The sequence below is a fragment of the Poecile atricapillus genome, chromosome 9 (genome assembly GCF_030490865.1).
Source record: "Poecile atricapillus isolate bPoeAtr1 chromosome 9, bPoeAtr1.hap1, whole genome shotgun sequence".
Taxonomy (NCBI): Eukaryota; Metazoa; Chordata; class Aves; order Passeriformes; family Paridae; genus Poecile; species Poecile atricapillus.
Window position 1 is genome coordinate 22,464,889 of NC_081257.1, and position 25,735 is coordinate 22,490,623.

General features: G+C 47.0%; 1 protein-coding gene across 1 annotated transcript in view; it reads left to right on the forward strand.

The window, feature by feature from the left end:
* Positions 1–25,735, forward strand: part of LOC131582081 (contactin-4) — a 271,208-nt gene that overhangs the window by 212,066 nt on the left and 33,407 nt on the right. The window contains exons 10-12 of the mRNA XM_058844908.1: positions 4,387–4,523; positions 6,355–6,484; positions 9,178–9,328. Coding sequence (XP_058700891.1) covers positions 4,387–4,523; positions 6,355–6,484; positions 9,178–9,328 — 418 coding nt within the window. The remainder of the gene's footprint in view (positions 1–4,386; positions 4,524–6,354; positions 6,485–9,177; positions 9,329–25,735) is intronic.

Sequence of the window (25,735 nt, forward strand, 5' to 3'; positions counted from 1 at the left end):
ACTGAAGTGTTTTTATCAGCTAGGTTAACTCCTTCAGATTTTCCTCTGCTTCAGATTTTCCTCTGCTTCAGATTTTCCTCTGGTGTTTCATATTTTAGTGCCAAGCAGCACTCCCAGGCTGGGTTAGGAGGGTCAGTCTTGTAGAGTTTCCAAAGACTGAGCCAAATGGAGATTTTTTAGGTACAGTGTTCCAGCAGATTGGTTTGGTGTGGGATTTGCACACCTTTAGGTTGTACAGATTTCACACAGTCCTTAACTGGCAGTAGAGGTCAGGAGGAAGGAAAGGAAGAGAGAGGAAAGGTAACCTGAGGTCTGGTTTCACATCCCTGTGATCTTTGGGAGGGAACAGATCAGGATGGGAGGGGTTTGTGCACAGGAGCTGTCCCCATCCGGGGCAGGATCACTTACCTGCACAAGCCTTACACGCTGGCTGCACTCTGCATTTCCAATTACTCATCCATTTTTCCCATCCGGTTGGGGTTTTTTCCACTTCTTACACTTGGCTTTCTGCTCTTTAGACTGTTCTGATCCTGGGCTCAGTCTCAGTCTCCTTAGAAGATGGTAATGGACAAGTCATTCAGCCTTTCATCTGCCATTAATGATGAATTACACAGCCTGCACCACGTCCTCAGCTGCTAGAAATTGGCTTAGGAACACTGAAATCAATACACACCAGCAGAGAATTGGATTCTGGATATGTATTAGCACCTCATTTGCTTGAGTCTTTTTGGGTGTTTTGAACTCACAGATGATTGCAGAGTCCTACAGGTTTATGTCTGATATTTCTCCCTTACTTCTGGGGCTTTGTCACTCATGTCTGAGGTGATGCATCATCACCTGCCACACCATTTCATTTTCAAATATCTTCTAGGACATGATTTCCTCTTCCTACTTTTGCCTTTTCATTCATTACAGTGAAGGACAGACTGCCCCTGGAATTTTTTTGTCTTGGAGAAGTAAGAATATATTTGGGCATATTTTCCTATTAACCTGGTTTTAACTGTCCCACTTTGTGTTGGTGAAGACTGAAAAGTGATCAAAGGTAAACAGGGATTTTTTCTCACTACTTCCATCACTTTTCTTCTGTCCCCCTGAGTACAAACTCCAGACATCTCTCATCTCCTTGGAGGGGGAGATTTTTCTTTAAAGCAATCCTTATGTAAGAGTCGTGCTTATATCTCTAAGCTTTTTCTTTCACTTTATAGATTCAGCATATGAATTTTGCTTGCAACTCAGATGAATTCTTAATCAGCTTCCGGATTTTTCCTCCAGGATGTTTCCAAGGCCAGTACCATCTTAAGTACTCCAAGCAGGGCCAAAACATTTTCTATAATATAATTTCTCTTTGGTCAGTACCCCTGAAACAATCCAAAGGACATTTTTTTAGACCAATCACAAATTAAACCTTGTCATTATCTCCGAGAACATCACTTTACCAGAAAATGTTGTAGAGAGGAGCTGGTTTCATCCCTTTACTTGAATTATTTTAATTATCATGCCTGAAATCTCGTGTCGTGTTACCTTGGTCTGATCCCCAGTGGGCACCTGTCAAATTCCATTAGGCTGTGGCCACTCTCCTTTGGTGGCTCACACAGATTTGCAGCGTGAGCCAACCCCTGAGATTCCCCAAGATGAAGCCAAGAGCTTCTCTCTGCTCTGAGCTGTTGAGAGGAGAGCTTGACCTAATTAGAAAAGGCTCCCAAAGAGCAGCAGAGAACAAACTCCTGCCAAACAAACCACTCAGAGCTTTGCACTGAGATGATTTTCTGACCTCTGCTGCTCATTCTGGAGTTGTCTGCACCGTAAATGGCTTTGGGATTGGGAATGTGAGCGGTTCAAGCAGCTGGAGGGGGTTAGGGTGGGGTGGGGTGGGGGCTCTGGGTGCTGCCCCCAAGGGTGACCTGAATTTGGGGGTGGCAGATCCCAGCACTGCACGTTCCAATCTCAGCACTCAGGGCAGGAGCTGGGATGAACAACCCACAAACCACCCCAAGAAATGCCTTTTGGAGAGAATTTCCCTTATTTAGGGGAAAATTATTTCCTTTATTTGGGGAGTCTGTTCGAAATGAGGATGAATTCTGAATTTTCTGTCCTCCTCTCCATAGGAGTTATCTTTGTTTTTCCATAGCACACACATAGGTTATACAGCACAGCTTCCCATTCATGGCTTTTCTTGACTTGCAGATTAATTCCAGTTGTTTTGTCTGGGTTGATTATTTTTTTATTTTTTTCTTTTAGCTTTGTTTTCATGTGGGAAATCTGTAAAACAGCGCAGCAAAAATAAAAAAGGCAAATGGATGTGTGTGGGTTTTATAGAGCTCCTTTCATGGGATCATAAAATTCCCTTCAAAATGATGAGTTAGATGCTGTTAGAATAGTAAATATGTAAATTCATGTGTAATTTGCAAATGTCCTTGAGCCACTGAACCCGTTGCAATTGCTTGGCTCGATGGAATTGTTCAAGTTCTTACTCCAGATGACAGAACTGACTTTCATCTTCCTGCATTTAAAGGCTTTCCCTTTCCTGGCTCTTTAGATACAGACAATAAACAAGATTAAAATATTACAGGGGCAGGAGGGGCAGCCAGAGAAATAAACACCACTCACTTCTCCTTTTTCTGCTGCAGCGCCAGGATGCTCAGTTCTCCTCTTTTTCTGGAAATCCCTTGGAGATGAGGTGCTGTGGAAAAGTCTCCACTTCATCTCAGCTTTGCAGGCACGTCCAGGGTGCCAGGGCTGGGCTCAAACACATCCTGAGCTCTCTGAATTTGTGTTTCCAGCACCCCATCATCACAGACATGCCCCTAGCTTGGGTACAATCGTACCAATTTGCCATTTGGATGGGATATTTTAACATTTATCCTTTCAAGTCCATCTCTGGCCCCCTGTTCCTGTCCAAAGGAGATGTCTAAAGTTGTTGCCTGGCTTTGAGGAATCTTAATTTTTTATTTTGTCTGATTACATGGGGAAAAGTATTAATCAGGTTCTTGGAGACCTCTGCTGGTAACACATCCTGCTAAGTCAGATGCTCTTATGTCAAAATAGGGCAAATTCCCATTAAAAAAATCAGAGTTCTATTGTTTAATGGGACTTTCTGAAAAGTAATATAATATATGAATATACTATTAATAATAAGATCTTAAATAGATAGTATTGTATATTGTAGATATATCTGTACAAAAGGTAACTCTTAAGAAAGTCTGAGTTTTTGTGTGATCTTCAAAACCAATTTTAGTGGAATTTAGTGGAATCTGGCTAAACTTAAACTCTATTTAAATTTAAAAAAAAAAAAAGAAAGCCAACAAAGTGATAAAATTATGTGAAACACAGTTAAAAATACAATCTCACAAGTGGCTGAAAACTGCCAGTGCTAGTTTTCACCAAATTCTACCAAAATGTGTCTCCAATATCTGCTTGTGGCCTTTCTGGGTTTATTCAGTGTCATCAATACAATTATTACAAAGATGTTTTTGTTCCTGTGGCAAGACATGGAGATCTGACCATAATCAAGACAAGACTGAGAGCCTGGACCTGAAGTAGTGCCTATACCCATGCAGGGTTGCTGGAATAACCTGAATTTCAGTACAGAACTCATTCTAAATTACAAGTTTTGAAGTCAGAAACTAAATTTTAGAGCTTTGAAGCCCAAGTTATAGAGACCCTGAGGAGGAAAATGTCTCTGTTTGAAGACTAGGTGTGTACTTACTGCTTTGTTTTTGTAGGATGAGCAGGGTTTCTGAAGCCACTCTTTTTCTTTAGGGGTTTTTACTAAAAAGAAAATAAAAGGAGGTTCTGGTCTTGCCTGTGCCACCTTCAGAAAGCAGCACTGGACTCGAAGTGCAGTGATCTTTTGCAGCTCTTATGATGCCTTGTGGGGCTACCTAAAAACAGAGGCCAGGCAGAATGAAGGGAATAAAAAGCAGTTCTGTTCATTGAAGGCCTTCAGGGACATTTAGGGCAGACAAAGCCCCCCAGGGGCTGCACCCAAAAATGGATCACAGGTTTCACACTTTTATAAGTTGGGTCCATTTGCATTTTGGGGGTTGATTTTCCAATTCCAGCTCAGGTAATGAAGTCATTCACCCCAAGTTTGCTGCCCCCAAGTCCTTTTTGTTTCCATCTCTGGGGCCTGAGGCAGTGAGGTGTCCTTGATTGCCAGTCCTGGAGAGGAATTGCTGTGTCTGCCCAAAGTGGGGAAGCAGCAGCTGGCACTGGGTGTGGAGTTTGGAGTTCTGCACTAAAGAACTGCAGGGTTACACAGAGATGGGAAATAGAAAAGCTGAAATCCTGACATTATCAATCCCAGTTTTAAACGTTCTGCTGAGGGAAGAAGCAGCCCAGAGCTGCTGCTCCAGGCTCCAGGCTTCCCTCCCTCTTTCCTTGCAGCCCAGCCCAGCTGGACCCAGCGCATCAGCGACGTGCGCGCGGCCATCGAGGAGCGCGTGTCCTGGGAGTGCCGCGCCAGCGGCCGCCCCAAGCCCTCCTACCGCTGGCTCAAGGATGGGGAGCCCCTGCTGCCACAGGTAGGCACTGCTGGAACCCCCTGGGCGTGGGCTCTGTGGGTGCTGGGGTGCTCTGCCAGCTCTCTGATCTCTGGGTGTTTTGTTTATTTTGGGATGGGGAGGATGGAGGTGCTCCGAAATCGTGGAATCGCAGAATGGTTTGGGTTGGAAGGGACTTTCAAGGTCATCTTGTTCCACCCCCTGCCACTTTCCACTGTCCCAGGCTGCTCCAAGCCCCATCCAGCCTGGCCTTGGGCACTTCCAGGGATCCAGGGGCAGCTACAGCTGCTCTGGGTACCTGTGCCAGGGTCTCCCCACCCTCACAGAAAATCCCCTGTTCCTTCCTGTGCCTGGTGCCACCTCCCTACAGCTCCAGGAGCTGCTGGACAAGCAGGGACAAGCAGGACACACAACAGCTCTACATTCAGAGCTCCTCCCCAAAATAAAGGATCCATGGTGCAAACCTAAGGCTGGAAAGAAGAAGAAGGAATGGCTGAATGGGGTTTTGGAATCTGTCACCAGAGAACGACCACCCCAAAATAATTATTTTAATTTGTGATGTTTAGGTGAACTCCAGGTGATAATGAAACCTCAGGGTTTCCTGCTGGTGTTTAATGGTGTTTCCACTCCTCCTGCTGAGCTGTGTCCCTGTGCAGGAGCTGTGGAATTACACCCCTCCTGCCCATCCTGTCCTGGAGGGTCATCACACAGTCCTGACCCCACCCTGGCACCACAAACTCAGCCAAGTCACCAAAGCTTTGCTTGCACAGTAGCCAGCCCTTTTCCCCCTTCACTTACTGTGAAAGGACATGGCAGCCCCAATTTGATCAGACCCTGACTAAAATTGCAAAAACATTAAATTTCTGCCCTAAGGCCAAGTAGAAAACCAAGAGCTCTTTATTTTAGATTTTTTTTTTATTTTTTTATTTTTTAATGTCAAACTCCTGGGGAGGGAGGGAACACTTTGCTGTACTTATTAGAATTGATAACTCGAGCTCCATATCCTCAGGCTGACAAATGATAGCCTGGTCTTTCACTCCACACTCTAATTCTGGTTGCTTCACGCTGGTCACTGGCAGATGGTCTTGTTCTTAAATCATGTCAGTGGCTGATATGAAGTAAAGGATCATTAAATTATTAGCATTTACATTGTTTTCAGTAAACTGCAGAAGATTTTAAGTGTTTCTGTCGGTGCTGGCTGAGATGGCAGCCACTCTTACCAGCCTGCATTGCTGTATACACCCAAAATGGCCTTGAGCTGTGCCAGGGGAGGGCCAGGCTGGACACCAGGAGGAATTTCTCCATGGAAAGGGTGAATTTCTCCACTGCCCAGGGAGGTGTGGAGTCCCCATCCCTGGAGGTGCCCAAGAAACACCTGTAAGTGCCATAGTTCAGGTGCTTTGGTGGTGTTTGGTCACAGGTTGGGCACAATAATCCTGGAGGTCTTTCCCAACCCTAATAACTCTGATTCCATGGAAATGCCATTGTCTTAAATGTTTCTGAGGATAGGGCTGGCTGTGATGTGCCACTGTGGAACAGAAGTGCATTTCTTGCTTCAAGCTTATCTCCTTGAAAGGGATATTAATCTAAATGCTTTGGGTATTAAATCAATGAGGGGTCAAGGGAAAGTCCTCCAATTTAAATTGCATTTACCAACCCCTGTATTGGTTTTACCATTTAGTCTCCAGCCTGACATAAATTTGGCTGGCAGACAAATAAATCGGGGCATGCAAATTCCTCCCGTTACTTCCTTCCATCCACCTCCCTACAGAACGCAGCTGGACAGCTCTGGGTGTTTGCTGTGAGGAGGCCTCTCCTTGTTGATTTGGAGTTGGTTTTGCTGTTCCCCCAGGGCAGGGTGCAGCTGGAGCAGGGCTCTCTGACCATTCCCAACGTGAGCCTGTCGGACGCGGGGATGTACCAGTGCGTGGCGGAGAACAGGCACGGCGTCATCTTCGCCAGCGCTGAGCTCAGCGTCATCGGTGAGTTCCCTGAGCACTGCAGACCTCCCAAACCCTGCCCAGGCTGCAGCACCTGAAGCACAAGGGGATCTTTGACGATTTGTTTTTAAGGAAGGTGTGAAATGGAAACTTGAGGCAGTGGAGAGCAGAGAACAGATGTTTTTTGCTTCGTCCCGTATTCCCATTTTCCTCCAGGAGCTGGCAGGTGCATCCACTCTCCTGCTGGTTAAAGCCTGTTTATGGAGAAACCTCAACATTGCCACTCAGAGCACCCAGGACCATAAATGCCATAAAAATAAACATAAATGGACCATAAATCTCTGGCTGCAGAGGTGACTGTGCTCAGGACATGCTGACAAACCTCTCCTCTGAAGAGACCCTTCAGCAATCTAACAGCAACCAAAATGCTCCCATCCCAAAGAAAATCAGCTCCTAGCCCACAGCTCTGTGCTCTGCTCCTCCCAGATAAATTCAGGAGAAGCTCATGTGAAACCAAGGGGGAAATACCTGAGGGGAGGGAGCAGAGGTCACAGAGCCAGGATCATCTCAGGGGTGCCAGGGACTGGCAATGGCCACAAACTGAACCCTGGAAATGCCACTTACTATAACAAAAACTTTATTTTGAGGTTGGTTGGACACGAAAACAAACTGTCCAGAGATATTGTGGCATCTCTGTCCTTGGAGGTGCTCAACATCCAACCAGCCCCAGCCTGGGCAGCCTCCTGTAGCTGCTCCTGGTTGAGCAGGGGTGGGGTGGGACATACCAGAGCTCCCTGCCAGGCTCAACTCCATCCCAAACCATCTTCTTGTACGAGTGGCAGCCCTGGTCAGCGTGGGGATGTCATTTCAAAGGGTTAAACACAATTCCTGGTTACAAAATAATGGTTCAGTTGCTCTCAAACCAAATGTTCAGTAGCAGCATTCCCTGATTTATCCTGAAGAACAAGGCACGAGGGTTTTTCCAGCTATGGGATTTTCAATTATTGGTCATTTTTTATCATCAGTGATAGATGCCTGCATAGGAAAAAAATTCATTTGAAGGATTGTCTGTGTTGCTGCTGGAGAAAGGTACGATAATGCTCAATAAATTAGACTTCACAATGCTGAGATTTATTGGGCATGAAAGAAATCGAAATAAACCCACTGATGCTTTTCTTGTCTATTTAAAACCTGGTAAAAATGGACCTTTGGGAAGAAGAGAGATGTTTTCAGAGGAGAGAGGTTTCACCCTTGTTGGTGGGGACTCCCAGGGTGTCCCTGTGCCCAGCAGCTCCTCGTGGCCACAGAAAAAGCAGATTTTGGAGAGTCTGGTCTGAGAAACCTGTCAGGGAATATTTATTTGGCCAACTTCTCACTTGGGTTCTGCAGCTCTGTTTCTGTCTGTCACAGGAAAAGCACCCAAATGGAGTCCTGCAGATAAATTCCTGTGATTTCCTGCATCTTGTGATTTAACTTGGCACACTTTGAAAGGAAAGCAGCAGGTTTGCCTTCTCACCAGAGTTTCAAAGCAGGGCAACATTCTGAGCCCTCCCTGGGAAATTTTAGCTTTTAACCAGATCTGAGTGCTAAAATGGTTATTTTAAAAGGTCCTGAAGTTAAGCACTTGCTACTAGTGGTGTTTAATCATCTCAAGTGAGATTTACAGCAAAATTAAGTGAAAGAGAGAAATGGAAAATTACGGACCAAGCTTTTCTCACAGTGATTCTTCTCAATTATTGTTGCCAATTATCTTGCCTGGAGTCTTAAATAAAAGCAGAATCCAGTGGTGCTGGACATTGTATTTTAGATACAGTCTTGTCTTTCAGAATTTTCAGGCTAAATGCTTAAAAAACAAATTGAAAAAATTAAATGTGGATCTAGAGTAGGAAAAAAAGGCCATCAAAATCCCCACTTGACAAACAAAAGGTGAATAAATGAAATTAATTACTCCTGAAGTGGCACAGGGAAGTTGTGGCAGTGGTGAGAAATGAGCCCAGAGTTTCTAAATGTCAAATGATGACGTTTTGAACGTCACAGAATAAAACCCACAGAGAGCAAATGCAGCAAATGACTCACAAAAAACCAGTCTAAACTGTTCATTACCTAGGTGGGAGTAAAAGGATTGTTCAGAAAGTCTCTTTTGCTTATAAATTTAGGACAATCATCTGAGAAATTTATTTCAGAGGTGATAATTTATTAATAATGATATAAATAATGGGGCATTTGGTTCTGAGTGCATTGGTGGGAAGTGTCCTCAGGATGTCTCCTTTAATTCTGGAGTGTTTTACAAAGCCAGTGCTGGCTTCAAAGATTTTTTTATAGTGTTTAAGATCTTTGTATATTAATTAAATATATTATAATATTATATATTATTATACATATAGTTAAATATATTAATATTTTATATAGTGTTTAATACTTGTGTTTCTGAGTGCCAAAAATCATTCTCACCCTGTGATTAGACGTGGAAACAAAACAGCTCAGAGATCACTGAACTCTGATTTGGGAACCTGGAGCACTATTGGATCATAAAGCCCATCCCATTTTCAGTGTGGGATTGTGCTCCCTTCAGAAATGTCTTTTTGCCCCATCCAGACACCCACGTAGTTCATGAAGTCCAAGCATTTAGGAACTGTCAGTGAGAAACAGCCCTGGAATCTGGTAATGTTCAAATGAGTCTGACTTTGCCTTTCCCATGGGAATTCTGATGGGGTTTGTGTCGGTTTTGCTTTCAGCCATCGGTCCAGACTTCTCCAAAACTCTCCTGAAGAAGTTAACTCTTGTTAAAGTGGGTGGTGAAGTCATCATTGAGTGCAAGCCCAAAGCCTCCCCCAGACCTACTTATTCTTGGAAGAAAGGAAAAGACATCCTGAGAGAAAATGAGAGGTAATGTCTTAAAGGAACCATTTCTTTCATTAACTAACCCAGGGACTTTCAGCAATCAAAGCTAAATTTGTCATTAATAGCTTTGCAAAATTGACTTGCAAATACATGAGGAAACAGCCTGTGTTCAATCCCAAGGAGCTGGGGGTGAGATTCCTATTCCCATGGTGCCCATCCCATCTCTGCTATTTTAAACCATCCCTGCCAAGAACCTGAAAAAGATGCACTCAAAAAAAACCAAATATTTTGTCTCTGCAGTGTCCTAAATACCCATTGTTTAAAAAAATTAATAAATTCCCAGGAGATAAAAGCCTCCACTGCAGATTGCACAGCTCTGGTACATTACCCAGTGTCCTGCAAACAAGAATTATTTGGGGGCAATAATTAATTCAACAGTTCTAATGCCTGACTTGAAGGTGGCTTTCCCTGACTGGCCAAATTATTATTTTTCTTTTTTTCTTCTTTTTTTTTTTAATTCAAAAGCCAGCTTTTCAAATCCTCCTCTGTGGTGATGATTTATTTTTGGCTATGTAGAGGTGAGGTTGTGTCACCTGCCCAGCACCTGAGAGCAGGACATGGAAAACTGTCCTTGACACTCCTCCAAAACATGATGTGGCACTAGGATTGATGGGGAGAATCCTGTCCTATTAGTAAAGCCAGAAATTGAAGGAAATTGTTATATTTAAAAGCTTTAACCTGTTAGAGCTGTTCTTTTATCTTGGAAAGTCTAATCCTGCTCCACCCAGCCTGTAAAGTCCATTGAAATAGAGACTGTGGTGCTGTGTCTGAGAGTGCAGAAAGCTCCAGTTCATTTCCAGGCAGGTGATTAAAATATTGAACACCCTGTTTCTGGCATGTTTAGCTCCTTTCCCTGATCCTTACAGAGCTGTTTGCTGTGGGCTGCTTGCTTCACCCCTTGGGATGAAAGGGGTATGTCTGTGATGATGGGGTGCTGGAAACACAAATTCAGAGAGCTCAGGATGCTGATGGATGACACAGAGCTTCCTTCAGCAGGCAGGGCACAGAGCTGCTGAGGTCAAAGTTGTCACAGATCAAGCTGTACTGATTTTTAAAGCAGAAATAACCTGTTCTCCTGGTGAGGGGGGTGCCAAGGGCTGGAGGGTTTGGTTCTGGAGGGTTTGGAGTGTCAGCCCCACCATCCCATCAGTGTCCATGGTCTGTGGCTGGATGTGCTGCCTGCTCTGAGGCTGTTCCCCTCGGCACAGCGCAGTTCCTGCTCCTCACTTTATTTTGGGAGTGGGACTGCCCAGCAGAGCTGGGGCAGTGGTGGGAGGAGGGTGATGGGCACAGCCTGGGCTCGGGGTGATCCCAGCCAGGAGCGCTGCAGGGCTGGGCTCGCTCCTCCTGCTCCTGCTGAGCCACAGCCAGGAGCTTCCTGCCTGGCAGCCAGCCCTGGATGGCAAACCAGACATGAAATGTGCCCAGGCAGGTGTGAAATCTTGAGCTCTTCCAGCCCAGGGGTTTTCCAGGCAGCAGGATCCTCCAGCGGGGATCACCTGGCAAAGGAACGCGCGGCGCTGCCTTGGCACGGGGACCTGCTCTGCTCAGCACACACTGGGCTGTGTCTCCTGTGGGGATGAGGAATCCTCACCCCTGCCTTCATTCACCAGCCCAGCCCTGCAGCCTGCACCTGCAGACTGTGTGAAATGCACAGCTGGGGAATGACAGTGTCTGCTGTGGTCATGGCACTGCTCATCAGCTCTGTCTGCAGGAGGGGCCAAGCGCCTGAGCTCTGCTGGATTCTGCTGTATTTCTGCTTCCTGAGCTTGCTGAAATGTCATCTCCTCCCTGCTGTCCCAGGGGACAGCAGCAGTGCCTGGAGCCCAGCTCCAGCATCTCTCTACACCCCCCCTTGTGCATGGACTTCAAACAAGAACTTTCTTGGCTGCTGGACAAAAAAAATCTGTTGAAATCTAGGAAGGAAGATGCCAGGAAAAGCTGCTGCTGCAATCTCTTCATCTAGGACAGCAAACAGAACTTTTAGACAGGCGTGGGAGAAGAAACTCCAGTGAAATCTCTGTTTAAAGTGATGATGAAGGGTCCTGCCCAGAGAGGCACCTGAACATCAGGATCCTTCTCCAGCCTGCAGGTTGATCACGTGGAGGTTAATCCATACAGATGATCCTTCCAGTTCCAGGGTTCCTGAATCAGTGCTTGCCCTGAATGCTGATGCCCAGCCTGATGGCTGCCCTGGCAATCACCTCAGAGTTTCTCCTGGGGCTTTTGTGGCTTTTCAGCTGGTGTGTGGTGTTAAATTCCTTGCTGCAGAACACTGTGCCTGGCTTTTGCTGCTGAGACTCTGCTGTCCAGGAGGCAAAACAAAGTGTGTTCTTCAGTGTTTGCCCAGAGAGCAGAGACTACCATGGTGGGAAAAAAAAAAAAGAGCTTTATCGGTTTAGGTTTCATATTCTTCTCTGGAGGCTGAGGTAGTGTGTACTGCACCTCTAATGAATCACATGGCCTGAGGGCATCTCTTACTGGTGCTTGAGAACTGTGCAATTGTGTTATTAGGAATTCTGCCCTGGGGTACAATTATATTATTGCAGTCATTAAAGGCACTTCATCTCCATAATAATGGAAATCCTGCCTCGGAGGCCTAACTGAGTCAAAATGATGTTGGGGGCCGACTCCAGAAGGTAAATTTGATATAGGAACAGCTCTAGCACGGATATAGATGTATTGCAAATGCTGTTTGGAAACAAAGACTATTTCTGTGTGAGGGAAATACAGGGAGCATTTTCCATCCTTAATCTTGCCTTTGCATTCCAGTGCAAAGTGAATGTGGGACAGGGCTTTAGTGCTGGTGGTGCTGCTCCTCACAGGGCCACTGGGAGAGCAGGAGAGATGAGATTAAAATGGGATTAAAATGCACTTTTCGCAGGAGAGCCTCACTCAGGACCAGGGGAATGGCCCCTGAGTTTTCTGTAGCCCACCAAAGAACAAGGCTGGTGTCCCAACAAAGCCCCGTGGGAGCAGGGGGGGTTTCACACCAGGGCTGAGATGGTCCTGGGACCTGTGGTGACAAACTGGGGCTTTTGTCCCTCCTCAGCACAGAGTGAACTGCCTTTGAATTACTTGGCACCAGAGGCTGCTCAGTCAGAGCATCTTAAGGAAATTTCTCATGGAATTGGTCAGGAGATGTGTTTTACTGTTGGTATGGAGTGATTTTGCTGGAGCAGTCTGGACATCATCCTGAATTACTGTAGGGGGACCTGCCTGAGCAGGGAGGTTGGATGTGGTGATCTCCAGTGATCCTTCCCAGCCTGAACCATTCTGGAGCAGTTTTGGAAGGGGCTGTTCAGCCCTGCAGGGTCTGCATCGCTTCCCCTGCAAGTCTTCCCTCCTTTCTCAGGTCTTGTTTTGGACCTAGGCAAAGGGGTTTCCATTTCTCAGGCCATAATGGCAATAATTCCATTTCTTTATTCCTCACAGAGTGAGACACAGGGACATTTCCCAGAGGTGAAGCTGTAGCGTTGTGTGGTTCAACAGCAGATTCACGTTTCCTTTGCTCTTCCACAGCTTCCCACTTTTCCCCTTCTCCTTGGCTCCTCAAGAGGAGCAGGAAAAACAAGACAACTTTTATTTAAAATATGTACACAACAATCTTAATTCCTAGTATTCTTCCAGAGCTATTGGAAGTCATATTTACCCTGCCACCAGACACGTACTCAGGCTGAGACAGAAAAATAATTGTACTTTTAAGCCCCAAAACAAATTGCACTTCCCTCATACTTCATCACATAAAGCCCCTACATCATTAGAGCTGTTTCTTTTCCATGAATGTACAGTGCCTGCATTGTTTATACAGTTTAATTGTAAGGAAAGAAATGCATAAAAAAACAAATGATGGTCTGTGCTGGTAGCAAAGAATATGAAAGTGTCCAATTAAACAACCATTCCCTGTGACTTGTGTAATAGCAACATCTGTTATCTTAATTAAACAAGTTTCTGTATGAAGGGACCCTCTTGGTGCACTTTGTTAGAGCGGGAGCTGACCCAGATACTCCAGGCAGGCTCATGATCCTCGTGGAAATTCTCCAGTTGGTGCCATTATCTCGCAGTCCTGACAAGCTCTGTGATGTGTGAGCTTGCACACACACAGCCACAGCACTTGCAGCAGGAACTTTGTTATTTTCTCTAGCTGAAAAGCAGCAAGAGCACAGAAAGCAGCACGTGGTGGCATTTTCCCAGCGAGTTCAGCCACAGAATGTTTGGAAGTGTAAGGAGTGCCCTGCTAACTCAGTCCTTGTCAAACAGCACTGAGGAGACAGAACTGCACTTCCAGACAGTGATTTGTTACCCAAACTGGTTTGTCTGCTCCAAGACTTCAGTCATTTGGGTCCAGATTTTCCCCAGTTTTTCACCTTTCTCTCCACCATGGCCTGGAGTCAGGACAGCCCAGGAGGGTAATTCAGTTTACAAAGTCGTGAATCCCAAAATGGTTTGGTTTGGAAGAGACCTTAAAACTCATCCTGGTGTGGATGCCATGGGCAGGGACACCTTTCACTATGCCAGGCTGCTCCAAGCCCCATCCATCCTGGCCTTGGACATTTCCAGGGATGTGGCAGCCACAACTGGTGTCCTGAAAAGGAGGTGAGAGCTTGAGACTGGGAGGGAGCAGCGGGAATGTGACAGAGCTCGGGGCTGTTCACCCTTCCCTCAGTGAAAACCCAGCCAGAGCTCCCTGAAATCCCTCAGAAGGAAGGACAGCAGGCAGCTGGAGCTGGAAAACCTCTTGGATATGTTAATACACAGCTGTGCCTCCAGGCTTCTTCACTTGGGAATGTCGATCTGTTTGTAAAGAAGAACATCATCCATCGCAGGCACTGCTTCGGAGAGGGGCTGAGGTCCTGCCCTGGGGACACCAAGCTGCTCCCCCCTGTCCTGGGACCCCTGGTACCGAGCACTGGGCATCACCAGGTGGAGCTGGAGCAGCTGAATCCCTTCTCCAGAGCTGGAGTCATTCTGGCCAAGGAAAAGCAGAAAGCTCTCTCCTGATTTTTGTTGCTGTTCTCTGCACTTCAAAGCTGTCCAGTGAGTCTGGTTTCCCTGGGAGAGTTTAGTCATGGTTTTCTCAACAGTTCACATCCTCAGGACCTCCTCACAAAGGCTGTCCAGTTATGGACCCCCTCATTTAGATATTATTTTATAACAGGAATTTTAACATATCCATGTTGATGCTGTATCGCTTTGAGGAGGAAAAACGGTAAAACTGTACAAGAAAAGCTTCTCTCCCATTCTTCCAGCATGTCTTGACTACAAAAAGTTGTACAAATTCCAGTTTTATATTTGTTGCCTCAAACTTCCTAATTAGTGCTTAATTACTTTAAACAGCCAGAAAGAAAATGGCAAGAGGACAGACAGCACATCTTTCCCAGGCTGGTGCCAGGGTACAAACCATGGTGATATTTTTATCCTGATTACTTGAGAGACAAATTGCCAGCAGTGTCTTTTGGACACACAGCCTAGTGACACTTCAGCAGAAAAGAAAACCTCAAAGGATGCTTCCCATCATTGCTTCGCATTAATTGTGTTGACTCTTTGTATTTTTTCTTACATAAAGCACCTGTGCAATTTCTTGAAGGCAGACAGGTAACCAAACCATCAATAACTTGTCGGGTTTTCATTGCATCCTGCCCAGGCAAAATGAAAAATGACACCCTGCAAATGGCTTTCTGAAGTTTGAATCGACAGCGCAGCATTCATCTCACTTTGCAAAGACCGTGGCACGAGATGGCTCTACTTCATTGCAACATCTGAAATAACTGACTTGGCCACTTATTTTAACCAATTTTCTGCAGAAAGAGAATAAAATGAACCAGGAAGCCTCTGGATTTGGTGGTCAGAAGCCTTGGAAAGCTGTTGTCCTTGATGGCCTCCTATTCATGTGGCAAACAGAAGTTGGTTTTAGCTCTGTGCTGTTCTGGAAGGCCAAGGCTGGGCTGGATTGGGATTTGGAGTAACCTGCTCTATGGGAAATGTTCCTGTGTCCCTGCCCGTGGCAGGGGCTGGGACTGGATGAGCTTTAGGGTCCCTCCCAGCCCAAACCATCCTGTGATTCTGTGATCATGTTTTAGCCCCAAAGGGGCTGTCCAGCCCAGGGCAGTGCTGGAGTCCCCATCCCTGGAGGATGAAGAAGATGTGGCACAAGGGGACAGTGGCCTTGGCAGTGCTGGGTTAACAGCTGCACTCAATGTTCTTAGAGGGCTTTACCTAAAAACGATTTTATGACTCTATAAATGTTTCCAGCTAAAGGTTACCTGAGAGGGATTAGAGATTTGTGTAGAATCCAGGTTTGGTGCTGGTTCATTTTGTATGCATCAATAATTAGGTTGATCCCTGAAATTTCCATTTCTTCCATCTGCTCCTGTAGAAGCAGGAAATGATTTCCCATTTCCAGCCCCCAACTGTTGCCGAATGCTCTGACAAGTGCAGCCCCAGCCTCTGCCAAGTTTCAGCTGGCACTCCTGGAATGAACCTCTCCCTCATGCCGTGACACAGCCTCCTGGAACATCAGCAATCTGTTCCTGTTTCCCCAGCAGATTATTTGCAGTGTTGTAGTGCTCAGTGAAACACGTGTAGGACATCCCTGCTGCCTGTGCTGCTGCTGGACCCGGCTCAGAACCGTGCTGGGACCAAACCCGCAGGGCTGCTGTGCCCCCAGGGCTCAACAGAAGTCAAAAGGCTTTTCCCTTGGTGTTTGGGTGTTGATTTTCAAAGCAGAGCTCTGCTTGCAGAGGTGGAGAGGGTGAAGGATCCAGAGCTCTGTTCCAGAGGCATCCGACCTCCAGAGCACAGTGAGATGTATCCTGTTAAAGGCAGGATGAAGATCTCCTTGAGAGAAACGTGTCACAGGGGGTCAAGAGAAATCATCAGGCTCTCACCTCAGTGCTTGAATATTGATTTTAAAAGCAGAGCTCTGCTTGAAGAGGTGGAGAGGGCGAAGGATCCAGAGCTCTGTCCCAGAGTGTCCCAGAGGCATCCGACCTCCAGAGCACAGCCAGACATGTCCCGTGCTGACATCCTTAAAAGAAGGATGAAGATCTCCTTCAGAGAAATCATCAGGCTTTCACCTCAGTGCTTGGGTGTTGATTTTAAAAGCAGAGCTCTCCTTGCAGAGGTGGAGAGGGGGAAGGATCCAGAGCTCTGTCCCAGAGGCATCCGACCTCCGGAGCGCAGCCAGGCGTGTCCCATGCTGACATCCTTAAAAGAAATGTGTCACTTGCTGCTGTTCCTGCCAGAGGTCTCTCATGGTTTTATGATTATTAAATTCATCTCCAGGTGCCAAACACAGAGCTACAAATTGTTCCTCCTTCTGTGTAAAGCTGCTCCAGGATGGGGTTTGCTCCGAGGTGAGCACACCCTGCAGCCACTGCTTCCCAGAGAAACAGCTGCCATCAGCCTCCTGGATGCACTTTGCAATTGGTGTGTGACTTCCTGCTTGTCCTCCAGCTGAAGAAAGCATGATAACAATTTTAGTACATCTGTAGCATTTTGAAGGAAAAAAATTATTATCAAACATTTCTTCCCTCGGGTGTTTTTATGGCGAAGAGCAAGCAGGTAATGATTTTATAGTTAGGGCCATACTTTGAGATGCACTTTTAGAATCCAAGGAAATCATTACATGTCTAAAGGGGGAGAAGGATTCCTAATGAACATTTCAGACCTGGTGATATTTTTGATGGCTATTCAAACATCATTTTGAAGTGATGTAAATGTGTCCTTGCATCTCACAAACCCGTTAATGTCCATTACAAGCTGAGTGAGTCATTTCTCTTTGTACTTTGGGCATTTTTTGTTGTAACCAGAGGGAAAGATGTGTTATCTTTGAAAGAGTGTGCCTTTGGGCTTGAATTCGGGTGGTATCAGCTGGAACAAATAAGCTGAGAATGCATTTGCTGCCTCTGCTGTGATCTCACGAGCGCTCCCAGAAATGCTTTGTGTCAGCAGCTGATGCACTGAAAATCTTGCATGGATTTTTTTTCCTCATAAGAGAATAATTTTTTATGAGCTCCAGCGGAGTTCCCTTTGCTTGTTTTGTCCTACAAACCTCCACAGTGTTTGTTGTAGGTGGCTGGCTTTCCTTTTCAGGAAGAAGTTGTTGGTGTAGGCGGCTGGATGCTGCACTCCAAACACGATTCCTTGGATTTCCAGTGTCCCTCTCCATGGACTAGAAGTCATTTGATTTCCATGCCTTGGGCTATAGCCAGTGCCCTGGAAGAATGAGCACAGCAAATATTTCACTGAACATTAGACAGAGTGAAAGCAGTGGCTTTGCAGCACCTGCTGCTGCCTAGACGGGATTTTCCTCGCTTGTGAGCGCGGGAGGACGTGTGGAGAGCTGTGTCTCTGCTGGCTAATTGTGCAGAGAGGGAAGGTTCAGCCTTTCATGAGGTGCTTTTGGTGTGCTTTGCCCCTCCACTGCCACCAGCAAGAGCTGGTCCAGGTCCTGAGCGTTTTGTTTGGAGTGTGGAGCGTGCCTGTCCCTCGTGGTGCCAGCACACATGGCAAACATCACACACAGCAAACAGCAGCCCTGTCTGTAAAATAAACTGCCAGCCAGAGGGGCTGTGTCAAAAGGGCCATTTCCCATGGGGGGTGATCTTCATTTCCCACCAAAATCAATGGAAAATTGGCTCTTTGCACCATCAGCCCCTTCTGGACTTGCAGAATCTTCCTGTATCAAATTGTCACTGCCCCGCGTCTCAGGAGTGAAGGCTGTTGTGAAAACAAAGCTTTCCTTTGCTTTACTCAAATCTGCTTGCTCAAATATTTGTTTTGATGGCATGGGCTTTCTGACTGTATTTATTTTAATTTTGTGTGTAGTTAAAAAAAAAGAGTGGTTGGGGAGAGAAGGCAGAAAGGTTTCTATAATTTGAAATTCTCCACAGCCCCCTCGCTCCCTTCAGGGTCCCTCGAAGTCCTTGTGTTTGATTTTCATTTGTTTCCTCCCGTTATCAGCATCCCTTAGGGAAGATATTTTCCAGAGAACTGTTCTTAGATAACCTAGGGATATTTTTTGTATTTGAATTATAACTCCAGGCATCTCTGAACAATCTACATGAAGGCTCTAATATCTGTAAATGCTCCTTTCCTTCCCTCCTGCCTCCCTGCTCCATCAGGACGAGGTTCTGTCACTTCCAGACTTGTCTTAAAAATGTACAGACCAAAGGGAAGAGGATGACAAACCACAGCTTTAGTGTTTATAGATATTAATAATGGCTGGATGCAGCATTACTGCTCTGGACTGCTCCGTCACTGCAGATAAACAATGGGGAAAAGAAAATTGTGGGAAACTTAGGATGCCAGATCCATGACTGGTTTAAACTGATGCTGAATTCAGTGGTGCTGTGCTGTTTGATGTTTCCAAAGGGACCACTACCATAATATCAAAAATAGCTATCTGAGTAAAATATGTTCTGTTTTTTCTTTCTCTTTAGATCATTATTTACAGGTTTTTATGATAAGTCAGTACTAAAAGAGGGAGGGTGACTTTTTCCATGGGCAGACAGTGCCAGGACGAGGGGGAAATGTCTTTCCCTTGTTGGGAGGTGGGAGATGTTCTACTGAACTCAATGCAGGAGGATTTTACCTCAGCTTATTTAGAGCAAATATAGTTTGTACCTGAAAATTAATTATTGGGGGTTTGCTGTTAGAGGCCTGCCAGTTGTCATGGATAAAGCAGGACTTATCTACTGCTGCCTTCACTGAGAGAGAGACATGCACTAAATTAAATGGGCTTTGACCGAGGCTCTCAATTATCTCAGGCTCTTCTGTGAACCGTGAAAAGACAGGTCCTGGCAGACAAATAAACCCTGGAGCAGCTCTGGGGGGCTGGGAGAGGCACAGCTACCAGGGCAAGGAGGGGCAGGTGTGGGAGAGTCCTCTCAGCTGGGAGCTTAGCTGGATGAGCAGACGGGAAACTCGTGGTGTTCCAGCACCCAGGATCATCCAGCCTTTCCTTGGATTCATCCTGGCAGCTGAAGAACAGACCCAGCTTGTCCCCTCCTTGCTCAGGCTGTTCTGAGCCCTCAGGCTGCTGTCCCACACTGCTGGTGGCGTGGACACCATCCCTTTGTCCCCCCTTTTCAGCAACATCTGGAGGAACAGGACGAGGATGAAGCCCCAGCCTGCTTAGGGGGATGCTGGGGGTTTGGGCTGGTGTTGATGGAGAACCTTGGCTTTGACCTGGGGGTATTTTGAGTGTTATGAAGCAGAAAGCCCTGACCTGGCTGTTATTTATGCAGCACAAAGGGTGCAGTCACACCTGGGAACAGCATCCAGGGCACAGGAGTTATTATCTGTACCCTGAACCAGCCCATGCTCCACGTGATGAGCTGTGTCCCTGATTTTGGGAGGGCTGTGCCCTGGGCAGTAAAACCTGTGAGCATTTATAAACTCCACTGTTTACCCAAAATAGCCTAATGGCCAGTACCACATCCATGAGATCATTTTAATAACCCTCACTGCATGGCAAGCATTATTTAACAGGTAATAAACAGCTTCAAAGACGTGTGATAGAAATAGAAATAATTTGATAAATAATGCAATTGCCCGGAGTTGTGGCATGAGGCAAAGTTGCTGTGAGGCTAAAAATTGCTCTAGATATTCCTACCTAGGAACTCTGGGAAAAGAGGGAACAAATACACTGCTGAGACTGCAGTCAGGGCTGCCTGGTGCTTCTGCTTTCTTCTCTGCTTCCAGCCCCCCAGCCCAGGCACGGCAGCCAGGATGAACAATAGGCCATTCATCATGTCGGCTGAAATACACTGTTTTTCACAGGTACATTTAACCCAAATCCTCTCTCAGAAGACAGATTATCTCTTAGAAGAACTCTGGCACCAGTGTCTCTTTTCAATAGCCACGTCACCACTGCCACAAAGGCTGTACGTGAAGGGATCAATGGTAGTTTTATCTCAAATTGCACTCAGTGTGTGTTTCTTCCAGCTGACATTCATTTAAATGCTTGCTCTAAGACATCTTTTCTCCCTGTAATAGAAAAAAGGATCGGACATCCTAAGCATTGTTTTGAGGGGGGGAAAAAATATTTAAAATATTCACTTGGCTAAGCATGAAATATCTCAGCTGCGTGTGTTTAATCCAGAGTGAAAGCAAAGGTAGTTACGCTTGTATTTCATAAATTAAAATGCTAAAATGATCAGATAAGAAAACAAAATACCTTATTCCATTGCAGCAGTGCTAATGAAACCATTTGAGAGAGGGGGAAAAAAAAAAAGAAAGGAAGAAAGTCACTTTGTAATTCTGAGCACTTTTGCTCCAAAGGAGCGCCGAGCTCTGCAGTGCCGGGGCTGTGCCGTGTCCCTCGGGAAGAGGCTGCACGTCCAGCCTGCCATATGCACTGCATTTGTTCTCCATTCATATTCCATTCATATCCCACCTGTTCCCACCTGCTGGGCAGGAAAAGAGAGGCCAAGCTGAGAGGAATGTATTGAGGGATACCTGCCGTGCCACCTGGCTCTGCGGCTCCCTGGAATGTGCAGCGCTGTGGGAATTTGGGGAATAATTCCCAGTGGGAAGGTATGGAGGCTAGCTTTGGAGCAAGCTGCAGGCCCCATGGCCTGCCAGACCTGCCTGAGAAGCTAGCCTGGGAATTTCATGGGAGGATTCTAAACAATCCTCAAAGACAGAAAACAGCCTGCAGGTGCTGTTTGTCTGTTCCCGTGTTTTCCTTGCAGGAGAGGGTCAGGGGGGTGGTGAGCCCCACTGACCAATGATGGAAATGTAGCACTTTACTAACTAATAAGAGTTTCCTTTCTGTACTTTCCACGAACTAGTCTATATAACATGGCTGTAGCAATAAACTAGAGATTCTCTCTTTCTGACTCCCTTGAGAGTCCATGTCGTTCTTCCTGCCGTTCCCAATTAGAATGACAGGAAGGTGGGACCCTGGCCCTGCTCCTCACCCTGCACAGGTTTCCACCTGCAAGGCGAGCTCCAGCCACCCCTGGCTCTGCAGTGCTGCTGCTTTGCTTCCTGTGGGTTTCCTTAATTAAACTCCAGAGCAAAGTGTTCCTGTGGACACTGGAATTTGGGATTTGAAGGGAATATTCTGTCGAAGCAGGAGCCCAAGCTGAGCAGCAGGCACGTTTTGGGAGGTGCAGGTGATGCAGCCAGAGGTCAGATTTCTGTGGAGGTGGTCACTGATTCTCAGGTTTGAGCTGGGCAGATTTCTGCTATCGTTTATATTCCGAGTAAGGGCTTGATCTCGTTTTCACAAAGTCGGTGATAAAACTCTTCCTGAGCTCGACAGGACAATTTCTATCTCTAAATGCACATGTTACTGCCTGAGGAATATTTATCTGCTCCTGGGAATGCTGCCCAGCAGTGGGGAATGCTGCAGTGGGCCCCATCAATCAGCCCTGCTGGGCTGGGCTGGAGGTAACACAGCTGCTGCTGGGGGATTTACACATCTGGAGGTGGGTCAGGAGCTGGGAATAAGCAGCAATGGATCAGAGTCCAGCACTGCTGCTCTCCTGACACTGCTCCAGGTGTGCCTGAGCTCTCCCATCCATCTCCAGCTGCTCCTGGAGTGCTGTTGAGCCAGCACAGGCAGTGCTGTGATCCCTGTGGGATGGATATCCCAGCCATCCCTGCCCTCTGGCCCCGGGAGCTGTTCCCTTGTGCTGCCCTGCCAGCTCTGAGCCTGTCACATCCTTTAGGGTGCTGCTGAGTGTTCGGCAATTTCCCATCTGCTGCTGCGGGGAGAAGCGGGGCTGGCTGAGGAAGGCTGGGGAGGGATGCTTGAAGTGTTTTCAAAGGTCCTTTGTCCCCTGAAGAGTTTTGATCAAAACCCTGACAAGGTCAGCTCTTGCTGCAGTAGAACCCAATGCTTCAGAGTAGGAAACAAGCAATGCTTTTATCTCCTAATTTCAGACCTGTCTTTGCTCTCTGCGGATCTGAAATCTCCAGCTGACAACACAGACCCCCAGATTCTCTCTTACAAATGCTGTGTTTAAAATAGTTGACCTTTCTTCCTATAAGGATGCTAAATTATCTTAAATTGCCTTTTTTTTTTCAGCCAGATATTTTTATCTTCTTTGATTTTTCTCTGATTAGCAGTGACCATAAGCCAGGTTAACAGCAGAACAGTTCATTAACCAGTGCAAGAAGAGATTTATATTTTCATTTAACTGCTGCTAGTAGATCAGGGAACCCAGAACATTTAATAGCAAGCCAGTAGCTCCTTTTTCAAGTTTGTAGTGGTTTAAAGAGGTGCACACTCAGCAGCCAACACTTGGTCCTGATGTGTGTGTTGATGGGAAATGTAGTTTATTTTTATGTCTTCCCAGGCATCTGATTAGAAAACATTTTGAGGGTGTATTTCAGAGGAGAGAGCAGACTGAGCAGTGCTTCATTCAGTTTGAACTTTGTGTCTTGGAGGAACTTTTTCACCCAAACTGCTAAAAGTTGTGGCTGAAGGGTTGTTTGCTTTTGAGGCAATTAGCAGTTTGAGAACCTCAGTGGCCTGAAATGAGCCTCTCATCTCCTTTAAAGCAGATAAGTCTGGAAAGAAAATTTGGGAATTAGCAATCTCAGTGAGAGGCCTTCCCCTCCTTTCTCAACTAACTGTAACAAATTTCCAAGTGTTCAAATAATTATTTGTTAACTTTTTACACATTGGATTCAGATTAGAGGACACAACATTCACTGCAGAAAAGCAGCTTCAGCAAAAAGAGCCACATAACCATAAGGCCTCCTAATCAATGAGTCGCAGAGAGGTTTTAATGGTCTGATTTATTTGGAAAAAATCAGTTAACTTGTACAGTTATCTGTCACTTTTAATGCTGCTCATTTACAGGAGTGTGGAGGGAGTTTCTGTGAGACCAGATGAGAATTAAAAAATTCCTGGGGGATCTCTGGGGAAAGAAAGGGGTTTGGAAAGCTCAGGGCAGGGCCCTCCTGAGCTCTTTGCAAGACATTTCTGGGGTTAAAGGACACCCGTGGGCTTGGGCTGTAGAGCCAGGGAAGGGAAGGGAAGGGAAGGGAAGGGAAGGGAAGGGAAGGGAAGGGAAGGGAAGGGAAGGGAAGGGAAGGGAAGGGAAGGGAAGGGAAGGGAAGGGAAGGGAAGGGAAGGGAAGGGAAGGGAAGGGAAGGGAAGGGAAGGGAAGGGAAGGGAAGGGAAGGGAAGGGAAGGGAAGGGAAGGGAAGGGAAGGGAAGGGAAGGGAAGGGAAGGGAAGGGAAGGGGAGGGGAGGGGAGGGGAGGGGAGGGGAGGGGAGGGGAGGGGAGGGGAGGGGAGGGGAGGGGAGGGGAGGGGAGGGGAGGGGAGGGGAGGGGAGGGGAGGGGAGGGGAGGGGAGGGGAGGGGAGGGGAGGGGAGGGGAGGGGAGGGGAGGGGAGGGGAGGGGAGGGGAGGGAGGGAAGGGAAGGGAAGGGAAGGGAAGGGAAGGGAAGGGAAGGGAAGGGAAGGGAAGGGAAGGGAAGGGAAGGGAAGGGAAGGGAAGGGAAGGGAAGGGAAGGGAAGGGAAGGGAAGGGAAGGGAAGGGAAGGGAAGGGAAGGGAAGGGAAGGGAAGGGAAGGGAAGGGAAGGGAAGGGAAGGGAAGGGAATAAAGACAGCACAAGCTCCCTGAGATGTGCCAAAGCTGGATTGTCTGTCCTGATGTGCCAAAGGTGTCTCCAGGGCAACCCAGTCCACATCAAATCAAAACCAGTCTGACACTGGGAGTGAACTGAGAAGCAAACCTATAGCAGGAGAAAGGCAGAGACAGAAAAGGCATTAGAATTTGAAATTAAATGTGGCCTCATCAACAGACACAATTAAAATGATCTATGGAAAAGATTAGCCAGTAAATAGCTGTCAGCCATATGGCTGAAAATAAAGCATAAATAACGAAAAATAAAACCTCAACTGTACAGAAATAATCTAAAACTCCACTTTTTCTGGGTTTCCTGGGGTGGCAGAAGTGTGGAGGGAGGGAAGGAGGGCAGAGCCTGGTGGGGCAGTGCTGGAGCATCGTGGTCCTCCTTGAGCTGCAGCACAAGGCTGAGTTCGTCCTGCTTTCCATTGATTGGAATTATAATGCTGGCCAAGGGCACCTTCAGCTTCCAGACAGTCCCTGTTGTTCCTGAAGCTCTGGAATTGCTAAAAGCAGCAAATAATTCCTGGGGAGCTGCTGGTGCTGCCCAGCTCCTGCTGGAGGCCGGCGTGGCCACTCCAGCCCCGGTCTGATGCAGCACGGGCGCTGATCCGAGCCCACGGAGCGCTGAGGATGAGCCCAGCAGCTCTCCACATCTCCCTTCCAATTACTGAGCCTCAGCAACTGCCACAGAAGCAAATCCGTGGCACTGGAGTCCCTCAGAAACAAATGACAGCAGTGAGCGCTCCTGACTGCGACAATTTGGAGAGCATCAGCCAGCTGAGAAGCTCCTGTTCATGTCAGCGCTGCTGATGGTGAAATATCACCTCTGTCCCTGCTCTCTGCCAGCTGCCCTGCGGCTTTTGGGCTGCTGCAGGGCCAGGGCAGCGAGAGGTGAGCCAGGACAGAGCTGGGTGACTGCTCTCAGCGCATGCTGTGCCATCTTCCTCCTCCTCCTCCTCCTCCTCCTCAGCAGCCACCCGGGCTGTGCCATTTGTGGTCTGTGAGCCCGTGAGTGCCCACCAAGAGCCTGTGGGACAGCAGAGGACACCCCCAGCAGCTCCCAGGATGGGCTGGGGGCTCCTGGGTGCTCCTGGCCACCTTGCCCAGCAGCAGGAGCCCCAGGGTGAGCTGGCTGCTGTGTTTGTGCCTTGGCTCAGGCTTTTCTCAGCTGTGCCAGGGCAGTCTCAAGGCTCCAGGTGATTCCCTCACGTCCCTGTCAGACACAAAATGATTTACACAGATGCAGCTCGAAGGGAGATGAAAGAAGAAGAAAGTTTGTTTGTTCTTTCAGTATTTATAGGTTTTTGATAACGACCAGGGATTGGATAGTCAGGTCACCACCTTCCCAACCACACTGGCTGGGACAGACATCCATTAAAATCTATATCTTTAATGGAATGTATAAACACCTATGTTTATAGCTACTTTCCTGGGAAAGTGGCTAGAAATTATGAAAACAATATCAAAAGGTCTGATTCTCAGGGTGACAGCCTCAAGCCTCCCCAGGAGGGAAGTGCCCCCGAGCCCTCCTGCAGCAGTGCCAGAGCTGCTGCTGAGGCTCTTCCCACCCCATTTCCCAGTCTGCTTGTGCAGAGCTTCGTTGGCATTAAGGATGCAGGAAGGCTCCTTCATTTTAGTGAAACTGGGAAATAATTGAGCAGGACAAAGCAGGAATTAATAAAAGATTTTCCATGCAGGTCTGCAAGTGGCTGAAGGTAAGAAAGCAGATTGTGCTGCAGGATGTGATTCTGGGGAGGCAAAAGTGTTGCAAGAAGAGGTGATTTTAGGGT